Source organism: Haliotis asinina, chromosome 13, assembly GCF_037392515.1.
Source record: "Haliotis asinina isolate JCU_RB_2024 chromosome 13, JCU_Hal_asi_v2, whole genome shotgun sequence".
Taxonomy (NCBI): Eukaryota; Metazoa; Mollusca; class Gastropoda; order Lepetellida; family Haliotidae; genus Haliotis; species Haliotis asinina.
In genome coordinates this window covers 16651016-16673060 of record NC_090292.1, presented here as the reverse complement: position 1 = coordinate 16673060, position 22045 = coordinate 16651016, and the positions used below count along the sequence as shown (strand labels likewise).

Here is a 22045-nt window from a genome sequence, read left to right as displayed (position 1 = left end):
GAATCAACCCAGCAAATGCTTTGTCATTTTTTCTTGCAAAACCTTGCGTTAGTGAGTCAGTCTCATTCGATAACAGAACAATCTGTTCTTCAATTTTATGTACCCAAGAAATTTCGCTTCCCACTGATCATATTTTTGCTCATCGCCATCAAACACTAGCTTCTCATACTTGGAAGATATTTTCCCTTTAATTAGTTACTTGTGTCTGGCCCAATAACCTGTCAGAAGTCTTGTGGCTAGCTTCAGTCCTCAGAGACAACGTCAACACGTGTCATTCTCTTAAAATGGCGGAATACACTGCGCATCTTTTATAGACATTTGGATACAGTAAAATAATTTTGCAATTTCCACAAATGGAAAATGATACGGTAAACGAAAGGAAATATTTTATGTTCATTCCTAGTCATAACATTGACACAATTCACCTGGTACAGTCTTTTCTTATATTTTTTTCAAAGTTTCATTTACTATTCAATCTTTCGACGTTTTGTCCAATATGACAGATTGTGAAACAATACTGTAAGCTGGGCCATATGACTGAGTCATGTCAACAGGTTTTCCATGATCTAACAACATGTTTCAAATGCCCATGTCCCATTGAAATTCATGCTGCATGTTAGTGTTCAAAATTTAGCATAACAATTAACCTTAGTTGAAAGTGTAGTCTTTGTATGGGCTTCTCAACAACAACAAATATAATTACTTTTTAAAAAGTACCACATGAAGTCAATTTTCTTTCACAGATGTAGAAATTGTCCCTCTTTTGGCGATCTCTATCATGTTTTGCCTGTAATGGACCACTAATGGAAAACAATCATTGACCCAAGTCAGGCTCCATACAATCGTACATTAAGCCAGTACCAAAGGTACAGTAATGTGATGTCAGGGGTGTGTGGTGGGCGAGCTGGCTAAGGCGCCAGGCTAGTGATCCAGCGAGGTTGAGGTGTCGGGATTGAGCCCACCTGTGACCGGGTGTAAAAACCTTGGAGTCAACTTTGTGTGCAGACTCTCTCAGTGTTGTCACAACCCCTAGTGTACAGTACACAACCCTGTGCACTTAAAAGAACCCACGAATCCGTTGGTATATGACCTGATGGTGGCCACATGAATATGTCCACACACCTAGTTGCGGGTACAGCAACATGCAGTAAACATGGACAAAGCACTGTGACTATGTGACCCAGTCCACCCAGCTGTGAAAGGGTACCTTGTTAGGATGAGAGTGCCACAATAAAACTTGGTGCAACTAGTGGTAGCAAGAGTTGCACAGTCCCCAGGGAGTTGAGATTGATAATACGATGTGCTGTTGAGATTGACATCCAGTGATCGACAGGAAAATACCAGCGCCTTGAGCATGCACTTGTGCATGGATATGTGCGCTGTATAAATATGCTATATCATATCATATCATATCATGTTAGTTGGGGAAACAGCAGAAGATATAGAAAGGAGTGTTTCCGCAATACTTTGTCTGAAGCATATCTCTTAAACTATTCATGATAAGTGAACCAAACTTGGTACATATGTCCAACATGATCCCAAGATGTGCCTTTTGGGGTTTAAACCCAGGTATGAATTTTATGTTTTTGCGATTCCATGGAAAACATGACATAGACTGTGACTGTCTGGAGCAGATTTTCTAAACTATACATGCTAGCTTCATCAGAGTTGGTACACATATCAAGTATGAACGATGTATGTGCCAGTTTAGACTCAGACCCAAATATGGATTTTGGGGGGTTTCCATGGAAATGTGACTTAGGCTGTGGCTATGAGGATGTCATCTTGTCCAGAACAGAACTTTAAAATCCTTCAGTATTTCACCAGACTAAGCACATAAATAGGTCAGGTGGTGTATTGGTACCCTTAGGTAGTCTTGCATTTCTGAATAAAATGGTTTTGGAGTGTTTACATGGGTTGAATGGTTGACTGAAATTTGTGGTAGTGCGCTTTTCTGGAGCAGATCTTTAAAACCTTTCAATATTCTCTTCCCACTTTGTAACATAGTCACAGACTTGCTTGACACATCATTGTATCCCATTTGTGTAGATTTATGCTCATGCTGTTGATCACTGGATTATCTGGTCCAGATTCTGTTAGTTATTAGGCAGCTGGAATTTTTCTGAGTGTGGCATAAAACTCATTCTTCTATTTATGATGGCTCAATCATGCAGGGTAGAGATCGATTGTATCATGACCTTGTACTTCTTAGGTATCGTGTATTGTGTATTGCCTGCAGTGGGCCTATTAACTTGACCTCTACGCTGTGACATGTATTATGTTACTATATGGGTCGAGTGTTGCATGTCTAAACACCTGTGTGAGTGCTTCCTGCAGTCAGCAAGGACAGGTGTGTCCAGACATACAGGTGTGTTGCGGTGTACATGTATGTGAGAAACTGTGCTGGTAAATTATACAGTCTTTATTTAATATTTGGTCGTATAGATTTTGCGTTTCGAGGCTAAATGCTACCATTTTGACTGGTAATGTTTGACAAAGTGACACGTACGGATTGTTTACTGATATATGAAATGATCTGGATTGTTTCTATTAGTGTTAAATGAAATGACATGGATTGTTTTACATTTTAATAACATTTCGATTATTTTATTATCATCATCATTAACCAAGTTGGGTTGTTTTAGTGAAAAGAATTTTACTGTTAAAATTCTACAAATGTGTTATGAGATGAACCCTGCGATTGTAAATTTCACTGCATCGTCATGAAACAATACTTGATCTGTTAAGGCATTGGCTTAAATATTAAACAGATGTGATGCAACTTGATACTTTAAAGTGATGACTAACATGCCATGACCATACACTTTCACAAGTCAGAGTAGAAGAGGTCTTCAGCAACCCATGCTTGCCATAAAAGGCGACGATGCTTGTTATAAGAGGCGACTAACGGGATCGGATGGTCAGACTGACTTGGTTGACACATGTCATCGGTTCCCAATTGTGCAGATCGATGCTGATGATGTTGATCACTGAATTGTCTGGTCCAGACTCCAGATTTATAGACTGCCGGCACGTAGCTGAAATATTGCTGAATGTGGCATAAATAGGGTAATGGGCTGGCCTAGTGGTTAAAGTGTTTGCTTTAAGAATCTGGGTTCGAAGCCCACATGGGTACAATGTGCGAGGCCCTTTTCAGCTATGCCCTGCCATGATATTGTTGAATAATTCTGAAAGAGGCATAAAATCATACTCACTCACTCTAGTAAAATACTTACATAAAATTTATTGCTATCACAAAATATGTTTCTATTTAATGTTTTTCTTCTTCAGCACCATGCCTGAAAAGATAATGTGGGTCCCAATGAGGTGAGAATTTTAAGAATTGTTAAAATACACCTGTTGTGAATATTGTATTTGATACTGTGAATAGTGAAGTCCTAATGGGCTGAAAAATATGTGAGATACTTTCGGCCCATTGGAGTGACCATTGTAAAATAAACACAGTAAAGATGCAGAACTGGCCTTCAGTAGCCTTACTTGTCGTAAGAGGCGACTAACGGGATTGGGTGGTCAGACTCACTGACTTGGTTGACATGTCATTATTCAGTTCCCAATTGCGCAGATCAATGCTCATGCTGTTTATCACTGGATTGTCTGGTCCAGACTCGATTATTTAAAGACTGCCGCCATATAGCTGGAATATTGCTGAGTGTGGCATAAACTAACTCAGTTGCGGTGCGGTAGCCTAATGGCAAAACGTCCGCCCGTCACACTCAAGACCCGACCGGATTACTGTCCCCGACATGGGTATAATGAGTGAAGCTCAGCGGTCGTGATATTGTGGCGTAAAACAGAACTCGCTCGCTTACTCACTCACCCATTCAATGACAGTCGAAGGTTAACAGAGCTGCGTCAGTACTTCAAGTTATGAATAAGGAAGACACAAGCACCCAAAATTTAGTTCGACTCATCTGTAAGTTCGACAGAGGAGTTGACTAGTAAAGTTTCTTTTGGAATAAATATTCAAAGTGTCTGACTTGTACTACCTTGAGGACATGCATAATGGCTACCAACCATACACCTTGAAATACTGATTTCTTCTGCTTAATCCGTCGTGAACAGCGCTGACAAGCTTAAATAACTAATTTTCACATCTGATTACCAACTATTGCTGAGTGTGGCATAAAATTAAACTCACTCACTTGCTCTTGGTTCTAAATCCCAAATAATTGTCTTTTCATATGTAACATTTTTTGTGTGAAAATTAATTTCGTGAATATAATTAACTTGCGTCTATATATTCGTCTTGACAAATATATTGATGGATGCATTACTGGTACATTACATACAGCTTGTTCAGCTTTATCTGAGCTGTTCTACATATGCATGATCGTGTAGGTCAATTGGCACAAATGGCAAGTTGAGTTAATTCATTGTGAAGGTTAAAGGATGGTCTTGCCTCAGCTTATCAGACATATTGACAATCAATTGATAAAGGCACACCCATTCACAATAATAGACCCAGTCAGTTGTGACACGGTCATGTAATACAAGCTGAACAATCCGCAGTGTGTACATAGTAATTTAAGTTTGTGTGGTGGAGTTAAATGTCAGACTGGTTGCCATAAGCAACGTATTATCAATGTGATCTGTAGTCTGTATGATATTTCTTTTGTTCTCTTTTCTTTTTAGACCGTTTTTATTTTGTACTGTCTGTAGTGATTTCATTGTATGATAGCGTACTCATAAATTTTAAATCTGTGATACTCTAGTTGTTTTTGCTGGTCTTTGATGACAGTTTTATACATTCTAACTTTATTGATCATCATATTGATGTAAATTTCATTGTTCTCGTCATGATATGGCTGAAGTATTGCCGATGGGACACTAAATAATAACTCACTCACTCACTCACTCACTGTTATTATATATACTCACTCACCCACTCACTCACTCACTCAGTTATTATATATACTCACTGTTATTATATATACTCACTCACTCACTGTTATTATATATACTCACTCACTCACTGTTATATATACCAGCCATCAAAAGTGTACACTCACTCACTCACTGTTATTATATATACTCACTCACTCACTGTTATATATACCAGCCATCAAAAGTGTACACTCACTCACTCACTCTATGTTAAGTATACTGAACAGCAAAGAAACACAGTTTTTGAAATAAATGTAATCTCATAAAATTAAGTGTTAATTTGTATGTTCATGTTTACCAAAAACAGTAGAGTCTCTTTGCTGTTCAGTATATATCTCTACATGCATGGTTACAACCAAGGTTGAATTCTCCACAAACTTGTGGGAGCAGCTGCAGACCTTATGCAGATGAACAGGGCTAGCATTTTTTCGTGGGTACGTGGATTTCCACCGATTTTATTTCACACCGATCAACGACATTCCTGTTGCCATCCCTAGATGATTTACGTGAAGATCATTCCTGTTGCCATCCCTAGATGATTTACGTGAAGATCATTCATCAAATTACTGAAAAGCATGTGTAAATATCATGCATATGAACAGCTGCATTTTGGTGTAAAATTTTGTTGCGAGTTTGCCAATCTTCACTGTTTTTTATCATTTATTGCCATCATGACAATGAATTTGTAATACATAAGTCCTTGTGTGAACAGTACCTATAAACTGTATGGAATATTTTTGCAAAATTTAGTAAGAAGAGTAGACTGATTCAATCATTAGTGATGTTACTAGTATATTTGTCCAAATTTGTAGAACATGACTCATGAAGATCTACATGAGAATTGATCTTCAGTAACCCATGCTTGTTGTAAGAGGCGACTAACGGGATCGGGTGGTCAGGTTCACTGACTTAGTTGACATATGTCATCGGTTCCCAATTGCGCAGATCGATGCTCATGTTGTTGATCACTGGATTGTCTGGTCCAGACTCGATTATTTACAGACCCCGGCCATATAGCTGGAATATTGCTGAGTGCGGCATAAAACTAAACTCACTCACTCACTCAATTGCATAGATTGATGCTCCTGATGTTGATCATGTTGATTGCTTGAATATTGCTGCATAAGACTGACAAATATCAAACTTATCAACCATACTGATGAGTTTTTCCAAATTAGTAGAATTTTTCTCCATTTCAATTTCCATTGTGCACAAATGCATAGGCTGGATGAAAAACAGTCTATATTTTGCATACTACAGTGCACACTTTAATTCAGCCCACCAAGGGACCAACTATAAAGTCCAAGTTAAACAGCAGTCTGAGTTACACAGAAATTTCCTATAAAGAAGGATTATGTCGGGACCGTACCTTCAGTCCAATTTATACAGCAATCTGACAAAGACAGAGTCTGAGTTGGACAGTGATACGGTTAAGAATTTACCGAGACAAACTATGTAGGAAATCCCCTGTGAACCAGCAAAACAGAACAAAGACAACTTTAATATATTCAAATCTTGTATTAAGGCAATGAGAGCAAGTTATACAAAGTCACAAGGCAATTTTACAATGCAGATTTCAAATACAATACAAGTGAGACAAAATCTAACGCAATGGGGCACAAAATACTGTAAATCACGAAATGTTTGCGTTATGATATTTTGTGAGACAAAAACTGTAACGCAATGTAAATACTGTAAATCATGTTTGCGTCACGATATTTTTGCTAGTGGCGACCAACAGACGTTTTTGCATCACAATATTTTTGCGACTTTCCTAATTTTGAAAACATAGTTCAGTTTGACAGTTTCAAAGCTTACTTGCATCTAAAAGTTTTATCTGAAGTAAATCCAATCACATATTAAAGTTTGCCGCTAATCATGAACACCATTTAGTGGAGTACTTCCGCATGTATGCAATCAGTGATGTTTTCCTAAAAACAGCACTTGCTGCATAGGCCATACAAGCTTGAAACAGTTCAAAGGGATTAAATTAAATGGAATGACTCTAATAAATTGGCACTGATGAAGGACCAGTTTAGTCAGTGTGGGCGAAGCTGTTGATCTCCAGATAAGTGTCATGAAAGCTGTCCACGCCCGCTGGATGGTCTTGGCCTTTCAAACAGTCTCCAAGAAATGTGTGTTGTGTGCTTGGCGCCTTTCTAGAGTATCGGACGTACTGATTGAGTGACTTTTGTTCAGGTATCCATTGTTTGACGTGTGACATGTGAGTACGAGTAATGCTAGTAATTAGTTATTCCTCATGTTGTCGTCATTGCTTAATATGTGTATTGTCTAGATCTGTTATACGAAGTGGTGAATAATAAAGCGAAAGTAGGACAGGTTACATTCTACCAGCAAATTGCGTCATGATATTTTTGCGGGCTTAAGTCATTCGCAATTTTTGCAAAAATATCATGCTCGCAAAAATTTCATGATTTACAATATATAGTATAGCAAACTCTCCAAAGTCTAAATGCGAGAGAGAAACAATTGTGCAGAATGTAACACGGCGAGTGGTCTGACAGCAGTAGATGAAGCGCTGGTCGAGGCAGAATGATACACTCCAGCGAATGAATATGAATGTGTGTATCTGTGTCCGTGTCGCTCACAACACGGCAGCTAGCATTTATATACATTTTCAGGTGTTTGCCGAAAATATGAGCACTTACTGCCATCGCCAACACTGTAGAATGCCCTAGAAACAAATTTCTCCCAGAAGTAAACAAACAGGAAGTCAAGTGCAGATAATTTCCGGACAAGCCTACTGCCAAAATCCTAAAAGTGTGGATCATTGATTATACGAAATGTGACCCACCATATTTATTATTCAAAACACTAAACACTGTGACCCAATAATAATTATTACTGAATTAATAACAAAATATACAGAAAATATACACTTGTAACAACAGAGTGACATAGTATAGTATAGTATAGTATAGTATAGTATAGTATAGTATAGTATAGTATAGTATAGTATAGTATAGTATAGTATAGTACAGTACAGTACAGTGTAGTATGGCATAGCATATCATAGTATAGTATATAGTTATGTAATATATAGTTATAGTATACTACAACAAATTCTTGACACGAAATAGGAGTGAGTATGGTTTTACACTGCTTTTAGCAATATTCCAGCAATATCATGGCAGGAGACACCAGAAATGGGTTTCAGACATTGTACCCATGTGGGGAATCAACCCTGAGTCTTCAGTATGACGATCAAATGCTTTAACCACTAGACTACCCCGGCACCCACTGTAAACAACACCATTTCATTGATTGAGACCCATGAAGATCCAGGTTAGACTGGGTCATCAGTAACCCATGCTTGTCTTAAGAGGCGACTAAGGGGGTCATCAAATTGCACAGATAGCTGCTCATGCTGTTGATCACTGGATTGTCTGGTCAAGACTTCATTATTTACACTCTTCCACCATATTCCTAGAATATTGCTGAGTATGGCATTACACAACCAAACCAATGCATCTCAAGACCTTCATATTACCAGGGGTGGAGATAACCCATTGCCCGACGTCCCAGTCGAGCATTTTTTCTGTCAGGCAAGCTAATTTGTATATCACGCTGTACCATTGTCCAGTGGACTTTCCATTGTTAATTATATTGTTTATTTAAACAGTCAACAAGAAAATCACCTAGTATAGTGGAAAACTTATCATGGCAAGTGATTTTACAAGTAAGTGCCACTGTACCGGGGTACATTAGCAATTCAAGAATTAGTTCCAACCCTGATTACCTGTAACGACCCTTGGAATTCATGAATTTTGTGTTGTAGGTCAAGGTCAAAGCCACCAGGGGTCACTATGATAAATATCCCATGATTGTCAATAAACATTGTGCGACACAGGAATTTATACAGGCTTGTAGGCTAAATGACTAGGGTTGAGTATTGCAAACATTTTCTTATTGTTGTGTGTGTCAGGGTATTGCTGTATGTTTCGCAGAATTTGGTGAAAGTGGAACAGATGGTTTGAGGTAATAAAATTATTGTTGCCTTTCTTTTGAAACAACAATATCTTCCAGAATACCAGATGACAGCCCTATTATTGCAGCCGAAGTGAATGTAATATTGACAGTCTTCAAATATATTAATATATAAATATACTTAGTATATAATTTACTTAGATTCTCTTTCGTGTCTTAGGCTATTAGAAAGTTTTTTTGCAAACATCCACTCTTAACAGAAAATGATTGTATTGTATAATGATCTTCACATCTCCAGATAAAGCGCGTATGTGCGTATTTTATGAAATAAAAATCACATTTACTCAATTGATCACAAATCTGGGACTACAAGAAGCGTATAAGAATCACCTAAAACCCAATAGCTCTATAATACCTTGCATACTGTACTCAGTTAACTAAATTGGCTTGCGTGTGATAATTTCGTTGTGGGTCAGCATTCGCAAATGTTAAGTGATGCTTACATATGCATATACTAATATAACCGTAGACACTGTAGTAGACACTGGAGTAGACACTGTAGTAGACACTGTCTGTAGTAGACACTGTCTGTAGTAGACACTGTCTGTAGTAGACACTGTAGTAGACACTGTCTGTAGTAGACACTGTAGTAGACACTGTCTGTAGTAGACACTGCCTGTAGTAGACACTGTAGTAGACACTGTCTGTAGTAGACACTGTAGTAGACACTGTCTGTAGTAGACACTGTAGTAGACACTGTCTGTAGTAGACACTGTAGTAGACACTGTCTGTAGTAGACACTGTCTGCAGTAGACACTGTCTGTAGTAGACACTGGAGTAGACACTGTAGTAGACACTGTAGTAGACACTGTCTGGAGTAGACTTTGGAGAAGACACTGTAGTAGACACTGTCTGGAGTAGACACTGTCTGGAGTAGACACTGTAGTAGACACTGTCTGGAGTAGACACTGTCCATGTTGGGTGTTTAAAAATGGCTGCCAACTGTTTAGTAATTACTAAAATTATTGAGAAGCATTTTGTTCATGTATCTATGTGTTAATGGATAAGAAACATTGAATGAAAGTACTCAATTAATGGCAGTAGACAAAATGCTTGTTAGTCCTCAAAGCATGCAATTACACTTACATATACACACATGAGAGTAAATACTCAATTGCTTGAAAAATTATCTGTAGCTCTGGATCCTATTATTGGCCAGTATGACATTCTTTTGTTGGTTACCTTGTTGGAATCTCTGGTAACATAATGGGACAACTGGTTCGCAAAAGGTGTACCACAATATATCGTATTGATACAGGTTGAAGTGTTTTATCGCCCACCCTCATAAATAATCATGTCAGTTAAAAAGCGTTAAAAAAATTGGGATTCTTAAAAGTCCAATATTTCTCTAAACGCTTTGGTATTTTGACATTGTGATGTTGTTTTCAATGCAATATTGTGAAAAACCTTCCACATCAATGTTTTTCTACCTCCTCGTATGTTCTCAAAAGTCTTGGGGTGGTGGAATTACTTAGTGGTTAGAGCATTTGCTCGGTACATCAAAGACCTGGGATCGATTCCCCACATGGGTACAATGTGTGAAACCCAATTCTGGTGTCCCCAGCTGTGATGTTGCTGGGATATTGCTAAAAGTAGTGTGGAAACCAGTCTGACTGACTCACTTTGAATCCTTGTCTGCGTGTGCTTTCAAGTGTCGATAAAGTCCACAAATGTTATCTTTATGACCTGATTATTTATTAATGTCTATTTCTGGTGTCCCTTGCTGTAACATTGTTTATTGCCTATTATTTATTATTTATTATTATTATTATTATTTATTATTTATTATTGCCTATTTATTTATTATCTGTATGTTGTAGTATTTCCTGTTTTGGATGATAAAATGATATAATAATATTATTATCATGTTTGGGTTTATACTTTCTCAGTAAAGTACAAAAACTTTTCTTTTGACTGTTGAGTCACAAATGGGATTGAAAGTCACCTGTTTGACTCTGAGGGTTCAAATCCCATGTGGGTCTCAACGCAAAATACTAGATAATCTACTTCCCTAATGAAAGTGTAAACTCAAATATAATGTTACATTTAACCACTTTCTAAATGACAATGTGTATTGGTGTAGTAACAGACTGTTGCAAAACGTCCTTGTGCCCAGATGTAATTTATCCATGGCCCGCCCGGCAAACCAAGGACTGTATTGCTCCGCATTTTTTTGTAATGAGGACTTGTGGAAAATACGGAACTACACGATACACATGAGCACTTGTATTTTTATTTTGCCTTGACAGTGAAATTCTATACTGTTGACTTAAAGGTGACATGATAGATTTTTCACGGACACTGTAATTTTATGCAACTATCAGTATCAATATGTGAAGTAGCCAATGGCACACCAGCCTGTTGATCTACTAAATTGCCACAGTCAATGGTTTGACTGGCTGGTAAATTTTCATGCAATGATTTTGTAATATGTCCTGATGGAAATGCTTGTTATGTTAGCAGTAGTAGACGTAGTTTCAGTGTTATTCATTACTCTCCACCACTGAGTCTAACGAACCCTAGTAGAAGGTTGCGTCAGGTAACCTTTGAGCAACCCATGACCGTTTCATCAAACGCAAGACAGTTAAATAGATTTAACTAATCAGACAACAACTACTATTTAGGGATTGGAGGGACTTGCGAAATATTGGCAATGGCACAGATCTCTTTCAAATAAAAATCCACATATAACACAGTTATTTGACCTGCAGTATATACACTTTTGGGTTTCTGTTGACATGGTTGCTATTAGCTAATATTTCCACTACATTACATCCTTGAATATTGTCAAAACACTATTTTCAGTGACTATTTACTCACTGTTGTCATGGTTGTAATGTGCGCCATGTGCATCACCTGGAAGCAAGCGTATGCTAAATTGCATTTGGAATCGTTCAGGTACGACCCTTTTTGAGATAAAATGTTCAAAAGGTATTTCGCGATTTGGTAAGCTGTGTTCTGATTGGTCAATCTCAAACGTTACCTGACGCAACCTCCCATAAGGTTTTGTTAGACTCAGTAGTGGAGTGTAACGAATATACACTGAGACCAAGTTTACTTAAACTGGCTAGTGATGATACCAGGTGTCCGTGAGAAGGTGTCCTGGGCCTACATTTTGTTAGCATCTTAATGCTGAAACCTGTGTCATGCCAACAATATCATATTTTCATCAGTTTTAGTATTCTTTCCCACAGTTTTTACGTTCAAATTTTGCACTAGTGACTTATTTTGTGGTCTGCTAACTTTCAAGTACAGTGGAAGCTGTCTAAAGTGGCACTCATATGACTGAAGAAAAAAATCCGGTTTAGACAAAGTGCTGGATGGTAGAGCTGTTGGTAAATGTTCAAGCCATGGATGGGGCTTGCCAGACTGGACAGATACCGGTTTTGACAGCTTCCACTGTATAGCCTGTCTGACTGGTTAGCAAAATTTGGTAACAATTTCGCATACTGATCTGTATATACTCTTCACATAATGTAGGGCATACTCCAAATAGTAGAGCTGTGATGATGTATCATAGTATCGATAATCATGATACTTTGTCGAACGATAAATATATTGATACTTTTTCGTATCATGATACATATTGTTGACCTCAAAATAGTTAACTGTCTCTAGAAATTGGCGGTTATATCAATATTTGCACTGTTACTTTACGTGAAAATATGTGTTTCTAAAGAAAAAAAAATTGAAGATAGTATATTGTGATGTGTATCGAATCGTTCCAAGATATTGCAACCCGTGAAGGTCACGGGGTAGAATAGGCCTTCAGCAACCCATGCATGCCATAAAAGCCGACTATGCTTGTCGTAAAAAGCGACTAACGGGATCGGATGGTCAAGCTCGCTGACTTGTTTGACACATCATTGGTTCCCAATTTCGCAGATCGATGCTCATGTTGTTGATCACAGGATTGTCTGGCCCGGACTTGTTTAAATACAGACTGCCGCCATGTGGCTGGAATATTGCTGAGAGCAGCGAAAAACAAAACTCACTCACTCTCTCAAAGATATTGTGATATGTATCGTGAATTACATGGTGGGGGGATATAGTCAACGCCTTGTCCGTCCGTCCATAATCATTTTGTTTCTGGAGCATAACTCAGAAACCGTTCAATATTTTTAGACCAAACTTGATAGATATAATAATCTCAACCTGTAGTTTCAGAGTTTTGGCATTTTTATTTTTTTCTGTTTTTCCTTGGAACATTTTGGTGTTAGTCTAATGGTGGGGTGGGTTTCGTTTCCAGAGCAGAACCCCAAAACTGTTCAATATTTTTCTGCAAAACGTGGTAGATATATCAATCAGAACCTAAAGTGGTGCCTTTTGCTATTTACAGGTTTTTGTGGTTTACCATTTTCTCGATTTCCATGAAAACATTTTGGATTTTGTCTCAAGAGTTAGAGGTGTGTTTCGTTTCTGGAGCAGAACACAAAAAACTTTCTATATTTTTCTGCAAAACTCAATAAATATATGAATCAGAACCTGAAGTGGTGCCTTCTGTTATTTGCAGGTTTTTTTTTATTTATTAGTTCCTCCGTTTCCATGGAAACGTTTTAGACTTAGTCTCAAAATGTAGGGATTGGCTTCGTTTGGGGAGCAGAACTCAAAAACTTCTTATTATCTGTCAGTAGAACTTGGTAGATATGTGTGGCCGATCCCAAAGTAGTGCCTTTTGCTATTTACAGGTTTTTGTGATTTATTATTTTCTTGCTTGCATGGACATGTTTCGGACTTAGTTTCAAAATGGAGGGATGGGCTTCTTTTCTGGAGCACTTCGTTTCAAAATGGAGGGATAGGCTTCATTTCTGGAGTGCAACTCGAAAACCATTTCATATCTTTCAACAGATCTTGGCCGATATATGAGACAGATCTTGAATGGTGACTTTTGCTAATTAGAGATATAAGGCATTTATATTTTCCATGAATTCCATGGAAACAATTCAAACTTAGTCTAAAAAAACAAACATCAAGTAACTGTCAGATGATTTGTCCTGTGAAACCTGTTGGGGTCGGGGGATATATCATCTTCTGATGACTCTTGTTTGTATCATCCCACCTCTGCCAAATAGTATTACCAATGTCATGTTTCTATTAATAGTTCTGTGATAACTGGTAGCGAAGTAATACATGTAGATGATTTGTCCTGTGAAACCTGTTGGGGTCGGGGGATATATCATCTTCTGATGACTCTTGTTTGTATCATCCCACCTCTGCCAAATAGTATTACCAATGTCATGTTTCTATTAATAGTTCTGTGATAACTGGTAGCGAAGTAATACATGTAGATGATTTGTTTGAGTGGAAGGCTCTGTGTACCACTGGCTTCTATGTTTATCCTGGTATCCATTGTTACCCTCCTTTTTTGTTATCATCACTTGTTAATTCGTTTTCCGTTGTATATATATCGCCTGTTCTGTCCCTGCATCATTTACACTTGAAAACGATACAAGATCCTGTATCGAGACGTAGTGTTCCAGTATTAAAGAAGTTGTCATCCATATACAGTATTCTAAGTAATGTAGATGCTGTAATCGTCAATGGTCTTGAAAAAGGATGGGAAATTTCAAACTTGTTGGTTTTGGAACAGTAGTGCAAAACTATGGCATGATTTGTCCAACATTTGTGCACTTCATGTATCTCAGTTACAATGTTTAAGTGTGTCTCATGACAGGGGAGAAAAGGTGCAGGCTTGTTGCTAACCATAGCATTTGATGGATGCCTTAGGGGGTTGGGATGAGTGAGTGAGTTAACTTTTATGTGGCACTCATCAGTATTCCAGCTATATGGCAGTGGTCTGTAAATACTCAGATCTGAATTGAACAATCAAGGGATCCACAGCATAGAATATAGATCTGCACAATTGGGATACAATGACATGTCAACCAAGTTAATGAGCCTGACTACCCAATCCCCTATAGCCACTATACTAAGCTACCCTCACTTGATTGCAGAAATTATTTTACAAGTATCTGATACTTGTTTTACGATACACCCTGTCAAGTCATCCATGGCTGACATCTCCTGTTTGGAGTGTGAAAGGTGTTGTTGGGTAGCCTAGTGGTTAAAGTGCCTGCTTGTCAAGCCGAAGACCTGGGTTTGATTCCCCACATGGGTACAATGTGTGAAGCCCATTTCTGGTTTCCTCTGTGGGATAGTGCTGGAATATTGCTAAGAGCGGAGTAAAACTAAATTGACTGAAGATGAACAAGGCATGATTCGACAGACGCATGATTGTTCAAGACCTGCTTCCTTGCTCAACAGGACCTGGGTTAAGAGGAGCGTAAGAACTAACTTCAAGGAGTCTTAAGAGATAAAATGAGGGTCCTGTATAGTTGTGATTGAGTTAGTGAGTTTACTTTTACGCCATACTCAGCAGTATTCCAGCTATATGACGTTTGTAAATAATCGAGTTAGACCAGAAAATCCAGTGATCAACAGCATGAGCATCAATCTCTTCATTGTCTCTTCACCGTTCTCTTCTGTGTCCTCTCTTCCTGTTGTTTGACTTCTTCTTTGTCTTCTCTTCCTTGTGTTGCTTGTTCTTTGTCATTGTGTCTTTATCCTCTTCCTCCTTGTCTTCTTGTCCTCTTCTTTGTCTTCTCTTCCTTGTCTCACTTCACCTGTGAAGGTCCCGGGGTAGAATAGGCCTTCAGCAACCCATTGCCATAAAAGACGACTCAGCTTGTCATAAGAGGCGACTAACGGGATCAGGTGGTCAGGCTCGCTGACTTGGTTGACACGTCATCGGTTCCCAATTGCGTAGATCGATGCTCATGTTGTTGATCACTGGATTGTCTGGCCCAGACTCGATTATTTACAGACCGCCACCATTTAGCTGGAATATTGCTGAATGTGGCGTAAAACTAAACTCACTCATCTTCCTCTTCAGTGTTTCTTCGTATTCTTCTTCTATGTCTACTCTTCCTCTTTTTGTCTTCTCTTGTCTTCAGCCTCTTCCTCTTCATTCTCTTCGACCCGTGAATGTCCCGGGGTAGAATAAGCCTTCAGCAACCCATGCTTGCCATAAAAGGCGACTCAGCTTGTCGTAAGAGGCGACTAACGGGATCGGGTGGTCAGGTTCGCTGACTTGGTTGACACATGTCATCGGTTCCCAATTGCGCAGATCGATGCTCATGTTGTTGATCACTGGATTGTCTGGTCCAGACTGGATTATTTACAGACCACCGCCATATAGCTGTAATATTGCTGAGTGCAGCGTAAAACTTAACTCACTCACTCACTCATTCTCTTCACTGTCCTCTTCTATGCCTTGTCTTTGTCCTCTCTTCCTTGTCTCACTTTATCATCTTCCTCTTCATTGTCATCCCTTTTCTTTGTCTTCTCTTTTTTGTCTTTCTTCCTCTTTTCCTCTGTTCTTCATCTCTTTTCCTATTGTTCCTTTTCCTTCTTCTGTGTTATTGATATTGAACAACCAACAAACCAAGATGGTAATGACAGTGTGTTCCTTCAGGAAAATCAGCGTGTCCCGGTTCCTGCGACTGTTTCTTGTCCTGGTCTGTGTCTCCACCCTGTCATTCCTCTTGTACGGCCATGACATCTGTAAGTATGACAGTAACTGATTGTCATTTCTTGTTTTTCCAAATGATATTTGTTGTCATGGTGACATATGAAGACTTTAAATTTCAAACTATTGCAACTGAAGCCTTGTGTTAATCAGACAAAAGGGTTGCTCAAGTTTTTACTTCAACTCACAAACATTGGGTCCGGGTACCCCCAGTTGTTATTTTCAAGGATCCTTGCTTTCAAAATGAGGGTCCTGCAACGTAACAGTGTAGAGAACTGTAGGCTTTGAGCCTTAAATGAATCATTGATCATGTAGACTGACAGATGGAATGATCCAAGTAACTGCTCTGAGAGAAACAAGCAAACTCCTAGGTAAGTCATAGATGTGTTATGGGTAGAGAGAACAATATTATTTGACGCTCTGGACACACATTGGTACTGGACGTATATTTGTGAGTCGCGTAAAGTTGCCTTGTCAGGTTTGCTCTTTTAACAAGATGCAATTTTCAAAGTAGAAGCGTCCCATGTGTGTCTTCCTGTGGAACCTGTGAAGATCCAGGTTAGACATTTGTACACATTAGTGGACAATTGATTGGATGGGTCTTCACAGTTCATAGAGGAGATAGCACAGTGATTATAAGCTTCTTTCCTGGGATGGCACACCGACGAACAGAATGTAACGTCAGAGACCATATAATAGAGGGACGGCCCTCTCCAACAGTTCATCATTAAACATCAGCGCTACGGTCTGGCATGTAACCGATACACATCGACACCCTGCTGCTAACTTCCGGTTACCGGAACACATGCGCAGCAGATGCACAGACATTCGCAAATGAACACTCTGGTAACCATGTAAACAATATTGCGTAATATCCGGACCGAGAGTTAATTCCTTAGCTGGATTTCATCGGTTGCGACTGACAGTCAAACATTACATGAACAGCTCCAATAAACTGATTACAATAATCGTAATCTCTATCTTGTCTCTCACAAGATGTCAACTTTTCAACTGTCCCACATGTCAACTGACAAAATCGCTGAAAATGTGTATCGTTCGCGAAATCCGTGCCGTTTTAGGCCAGTCACGTAACAGTACTGTTGTCAATATCCCCGATGTTCTCTGAACTTCATCACATAACCTCTAGATTTTGTTTTAAGTATCCGTTGCCACTGGTTGGTGGTTCACTAAATGACGCTATTAGTCTCTGATTTTTATTTCATATTAATTTGCGTAACTTTATGAAGCTGATAGTCCCAACGAAACATGATTTCACGTTATCCACGAACGTTACAGTAATGTTTGTTTGAATGCCAGTTTGAGGCTGACAGTGATAACGCTTTCGGAGCCGTACGGAGACATACGCACATTATAATATGGTTTTTTTTGCAAAGGAAAGCTACTCAGAACTACTAAAGCCACGAGGACCATTTTCACAAACGTCAATGTACAACATTACATACAGTAACCGCGTATAGTTGAGTTTGTGACCATTTGACCGTTTCTTTCACAGTAGATTGAGAGGGAATGAAGCAATGACTTGAGAACTTGAACTTGTCATGATATAAAGGTCGTGAGGCATCCCCCCAAACACACCACCCAATGAAATTAATTATTTTCATAGGGTTCATAACTTTAATTTTATCATGACACTTAGCATGAAAAATTTGTCACATACCTTTCCGAAAATACCGGAATTGCAACTGATTGGGACTGTGCAGGTGTGATTGTGATGTTATGTTATATGTTTTATAAAAGAACAATAAATGTATATGTATTGCTAAATACAACTATTTAGATAATATTCTTTCAAGCTTTCATTAAAAACAAATATGAATGTCAACTGTTTGAAATTGAGACTAACACTAAAGAATATACTAATTTTTTAAAATACATGGTATTGTAAATGAAAAATATCAAATCTGTACACAACTTCGTCCACGGATATCTTTAAGAGAATAACCATCAAACCACAGTTTCAAACCTGATGAAAAACACAGTTCAAAGGTCTTGCCTCTTGCAAGTGATGTTCAAATGATGGATGCCTGAAAGATAGTGTATTTGCAACCCTATGATGGATGCATCACAGTCAGGTTCAATACTTGGTCATGATCTGATTCAAACTGTAAACGCCCTTAGTAGAGATTCCCATGTCACAAACGATTTTATAGTTGAAGACAAAACCAAGTTATCGGGACAGTCAATTTCTTTTTTTATTTCATAGTTATTGTGACAATAAAGTTACACTATGTGTTCAATGGGTTTTGCCATTAAAGCTCATTATAAACCTAATTCTGATCACTGCCTTTAATGGTCATTATCCTTTCTACTTGCACCAATACCCGGTAAGAGGTTTTACTCCCAATGTAAAACCTGGGAATAGGTTTAACTAGATTTAAGTAAAACCTATTCCCAGGTTTTACTAGGAGTAAACCCTCGTCCCGAAAGTACCGGTTTGGAGCGATCAGCCACCGAAATCTGCATTCACAGGAAAGGAAAAACAAAAACTCTGACAACAGTGTTTTAATTGAAATTGAACGTCATTGTAACACTTCCGTGAGCGACAGTTTGTGTTGTACCGGAATCTCCCTCTGAAGTAGGAACCGACACTGTCGCAGACGTCTGAGTTTTCTTTGGAGCTGAACATGAGAGAACATCTGACGCCATTGCTTGTTGTTGATCACTGGTTCTCTTGTAAACCCTCACTGCCTCGCTTTTGTGACCTACAATAAAAGAATTCATCTTGATAAGTCATTTCAAATTGTACATAACCGTTTGAAAAGCAATTTATATGATATTGTAATCGCTTTGCTTGGGGCCATCATTGGGATTCGAACCCGGATCTTGGCATGTTAACCATAACACATGTTGACATCACAAGTTCTAGCATTTAAAATCGCCAAATTGCAATTTGGCCCAGTCACTTCAAGTTTCATTCGTGTTTTGCAGATATTCATTGAGTTACATACCAGTTTGTTCACAAATCTGTTGCTCGCTTATGTTTGCCTCGTAGAGACGGGTAGCAGCAGTGCATCTGAGCGAGTGGTTCGTTTTCCTTCCTTCAATTCCGGCTTCAGCACATATTCTCTTCACCGTTGTCTGGATTGTGTTGTGGCCCATGGGCGACTCTAGGTACCATTTTCCATCCTTAGGTTTCTTCATCGGGGTGAAGTAAAACGCATTTGCTCGAGTTGAAGATGGTAGGCTGGAAAGTTAAATTGTGTTGACATAGAATCAATTAAGTATGAAATGTTTGCATTTGTCATTTATATGCCCCTAAACCAATGCGTGCAATCATCATCAGGGAGTAAAATTATAAGACAATTTACATGCAGTATGGGTCAAGTCACCCGCATGATGTGATTAAATGAGTGGTATATCTAAAGAATGTATAACATGTATCAGAAATGTATCAGAAAACATCTAATACATACCAAAGTGACTTGTACTTCATGAAAAGGCGCACATAACATCGTTCCGGGTTCTTGGTATTTTCATACGCTCGCACCTTTTTCTTCTGCAGTTTCCTGTCTTTCACTCCCCCGGCATTTGTCTTAGAGACGTCTTCCACATACTGCAGGTACCTGCGGCCGTTCTGGTCTGTATGTGGGCCTGTAATCTGAGGTTGTTGGTGTAGTCTTAAACTCCGATGTTCCTTTCCACCTCTCAAGGCGAAGTTAAGTCCTGGAAAATAAAATTCCGTACACAATTATATAATGTTTATCTATTTTGGTCTTAACACGGGATTCAAAATATCCATCCAAACTTTGTTTGGTTTGGTTTGCCTCAAAGTGAAGTCGGGCATTTTGTTCCAGTTAATCACATTTATTTTCGATGTGAAGGTTTGATTGTAAATGCCAAAATTGCTAATATCCGACTTTTCGACAGGGAAATCAAATGCAAAATGCAACTCACCAGTTAAGTAGAGGACTGTGTCCAGGAGTTTTTGCGGCGTGCCTTCTCCAAGAGCCCCCTTCTCCCACAGAGTGTTCTCCTCGTCTCGAGTTATCACCTCTGTAGGTTTTCTCACGTCTGCTCCAAGACCAGCTGTGGACCTCTCACGCATGCATGCGTCCAGTGCCTGTCTGCTGTCCTGGAACTCTTCGCCTTCCATCAGATTGTAAGGAGATTTGTTAGCTTTCAAGTGTGACGCTATTGCCGTGAATAGCCCATACACAGTAACAGCTGGGTAGCAAGTCCCGTCCACTTTCCTCGCCTCGAATAGGAAATACTTTAGGGCTGTATTTATATCTTTAGCAGTCATATCCAGCAAGTCTTCAGTCAAGACGGACGACGACAGCGCGATGTTTGCATCCATTGACCTCGTCCGACGCTCTTCTTGCCATCGCCTGAATACTCCTTTCGCCCAATCATTTTTGTACCTTGTCGTTCTTGGAACACATCGAGATAATTTCCTTTCAATATCTTCCTCAGTCAAAGGTGCCGCGAAACGGAACAGAAAATCATCATCATCATCATCATCATCATCATCATCATCATCATCATCATCATCATCATCAGCAGCAGCAGCATTGTCATCATCTTTCTTAAACTGCGACTGTGTTAAAAACATTTCGTCTTCGCTCTGGTTTGCCATGGTTAGCAATGAGCGGATTCAAGTAACCACGTGGTATATAACTGACTCACTCACAAAAAACACGTGCACTGCGTGAAAATCCCGTGCGTTTTCTAACTTGTGCATTAGAGTTGCGACATTGCTGTCATTCCGAATGTTCGCGGTATAGTGAGGTCCTAATTCCTTATAACGCAATATTTAAAATGACGGTTTATAAGCAAGAGAAAAAACTTCTCCTCAGTTTTGGTAGAGAATGTAAACCTTCGGGGGTCGGGAAATCCCTCGGGGCTACGCCCCTCGGGATTTCCCTACCCCTCAGGTTTACATTCTCTACCAAAACTTCGGAGGCGTTTTTTCTCCTATACTTATCAAGCACTCGAGAGGTACTTTGGATCATATATCATCTGATGTGCATACAGGAAGATTTTATTTAGGGTATGCACACCTGTATAGAAAGTCAGCAGCCATCACAGACTTATTCACATCTTTGCCCAGTTTTTGCTAAACCGCAGAATTAATGGCAGAACAGCCATCATAATCTGTCTGTTCCTGCTGGCATGGGGTGTCTGCGCGTTCATCGGTGAGGTCAGTGAAGAATGACTTCCATTGTTTGTCACACAGTACATCTATTGAACTGAAAAAAGGAGAGGAACAATTTTGATATTAAAGAAAAAATAACATGAATTCAGTGCTCTAAATACTTGTTGAAATTATATGATAGCTGGTTGTCAATGCTCTTTCAAACAAGATCTGTTTACTTACTCTCAAGATGGGAATATTGCACTTAATTAACACTGTATCTTTCCTTACATAAGAAAAGAAGCAAAATTAATTCTTGACTGTGCAAACATTTTGTTATTTCAAACTTTTTTTCTGCAGATAACGGATAATACAAATACCTATAGAATAAATAAATACCAATAACTACAAATTATCAACTTTTTATCAACAATTTTTCATCCAATGAAATGATTTCTTTGGTGTGCACCCTTAGTTAACAGAGACACCATTTTGAATATTACTTCCAT

General features: G+C 38.9%; 1 protein-coding gene across 1 annotated transcript in view; it reads left to right on the top strand.

Annotated features, from left to right (window-relative positions):
* The window catches only part of LOC137260471 (glycoprotein-N-acetylgalactosamine 3-beta-galactosyltransferase 1-like), a 61916-nt gene that overhangs the window by 19887 nt on the left and 19984 nt on the right, over positions 1 to 22045 (top strand). The window contains exons 2-3 of the mRNA XM_067798137.1: positions 3292 to 3327; positions 16388 to 16476. Of these exons, the coding sequence (XP_067654238.1) occupies positions 3296 to 3327; positions 16388 to 16476 (121 nt within the window). The 5' untranslated portion in view covers positions 3292 to 3295. The remainder of the gene's footprint in view (positions 1 to 3291; positions 3328 to 16387; positions 16477 to 22045) is intronic.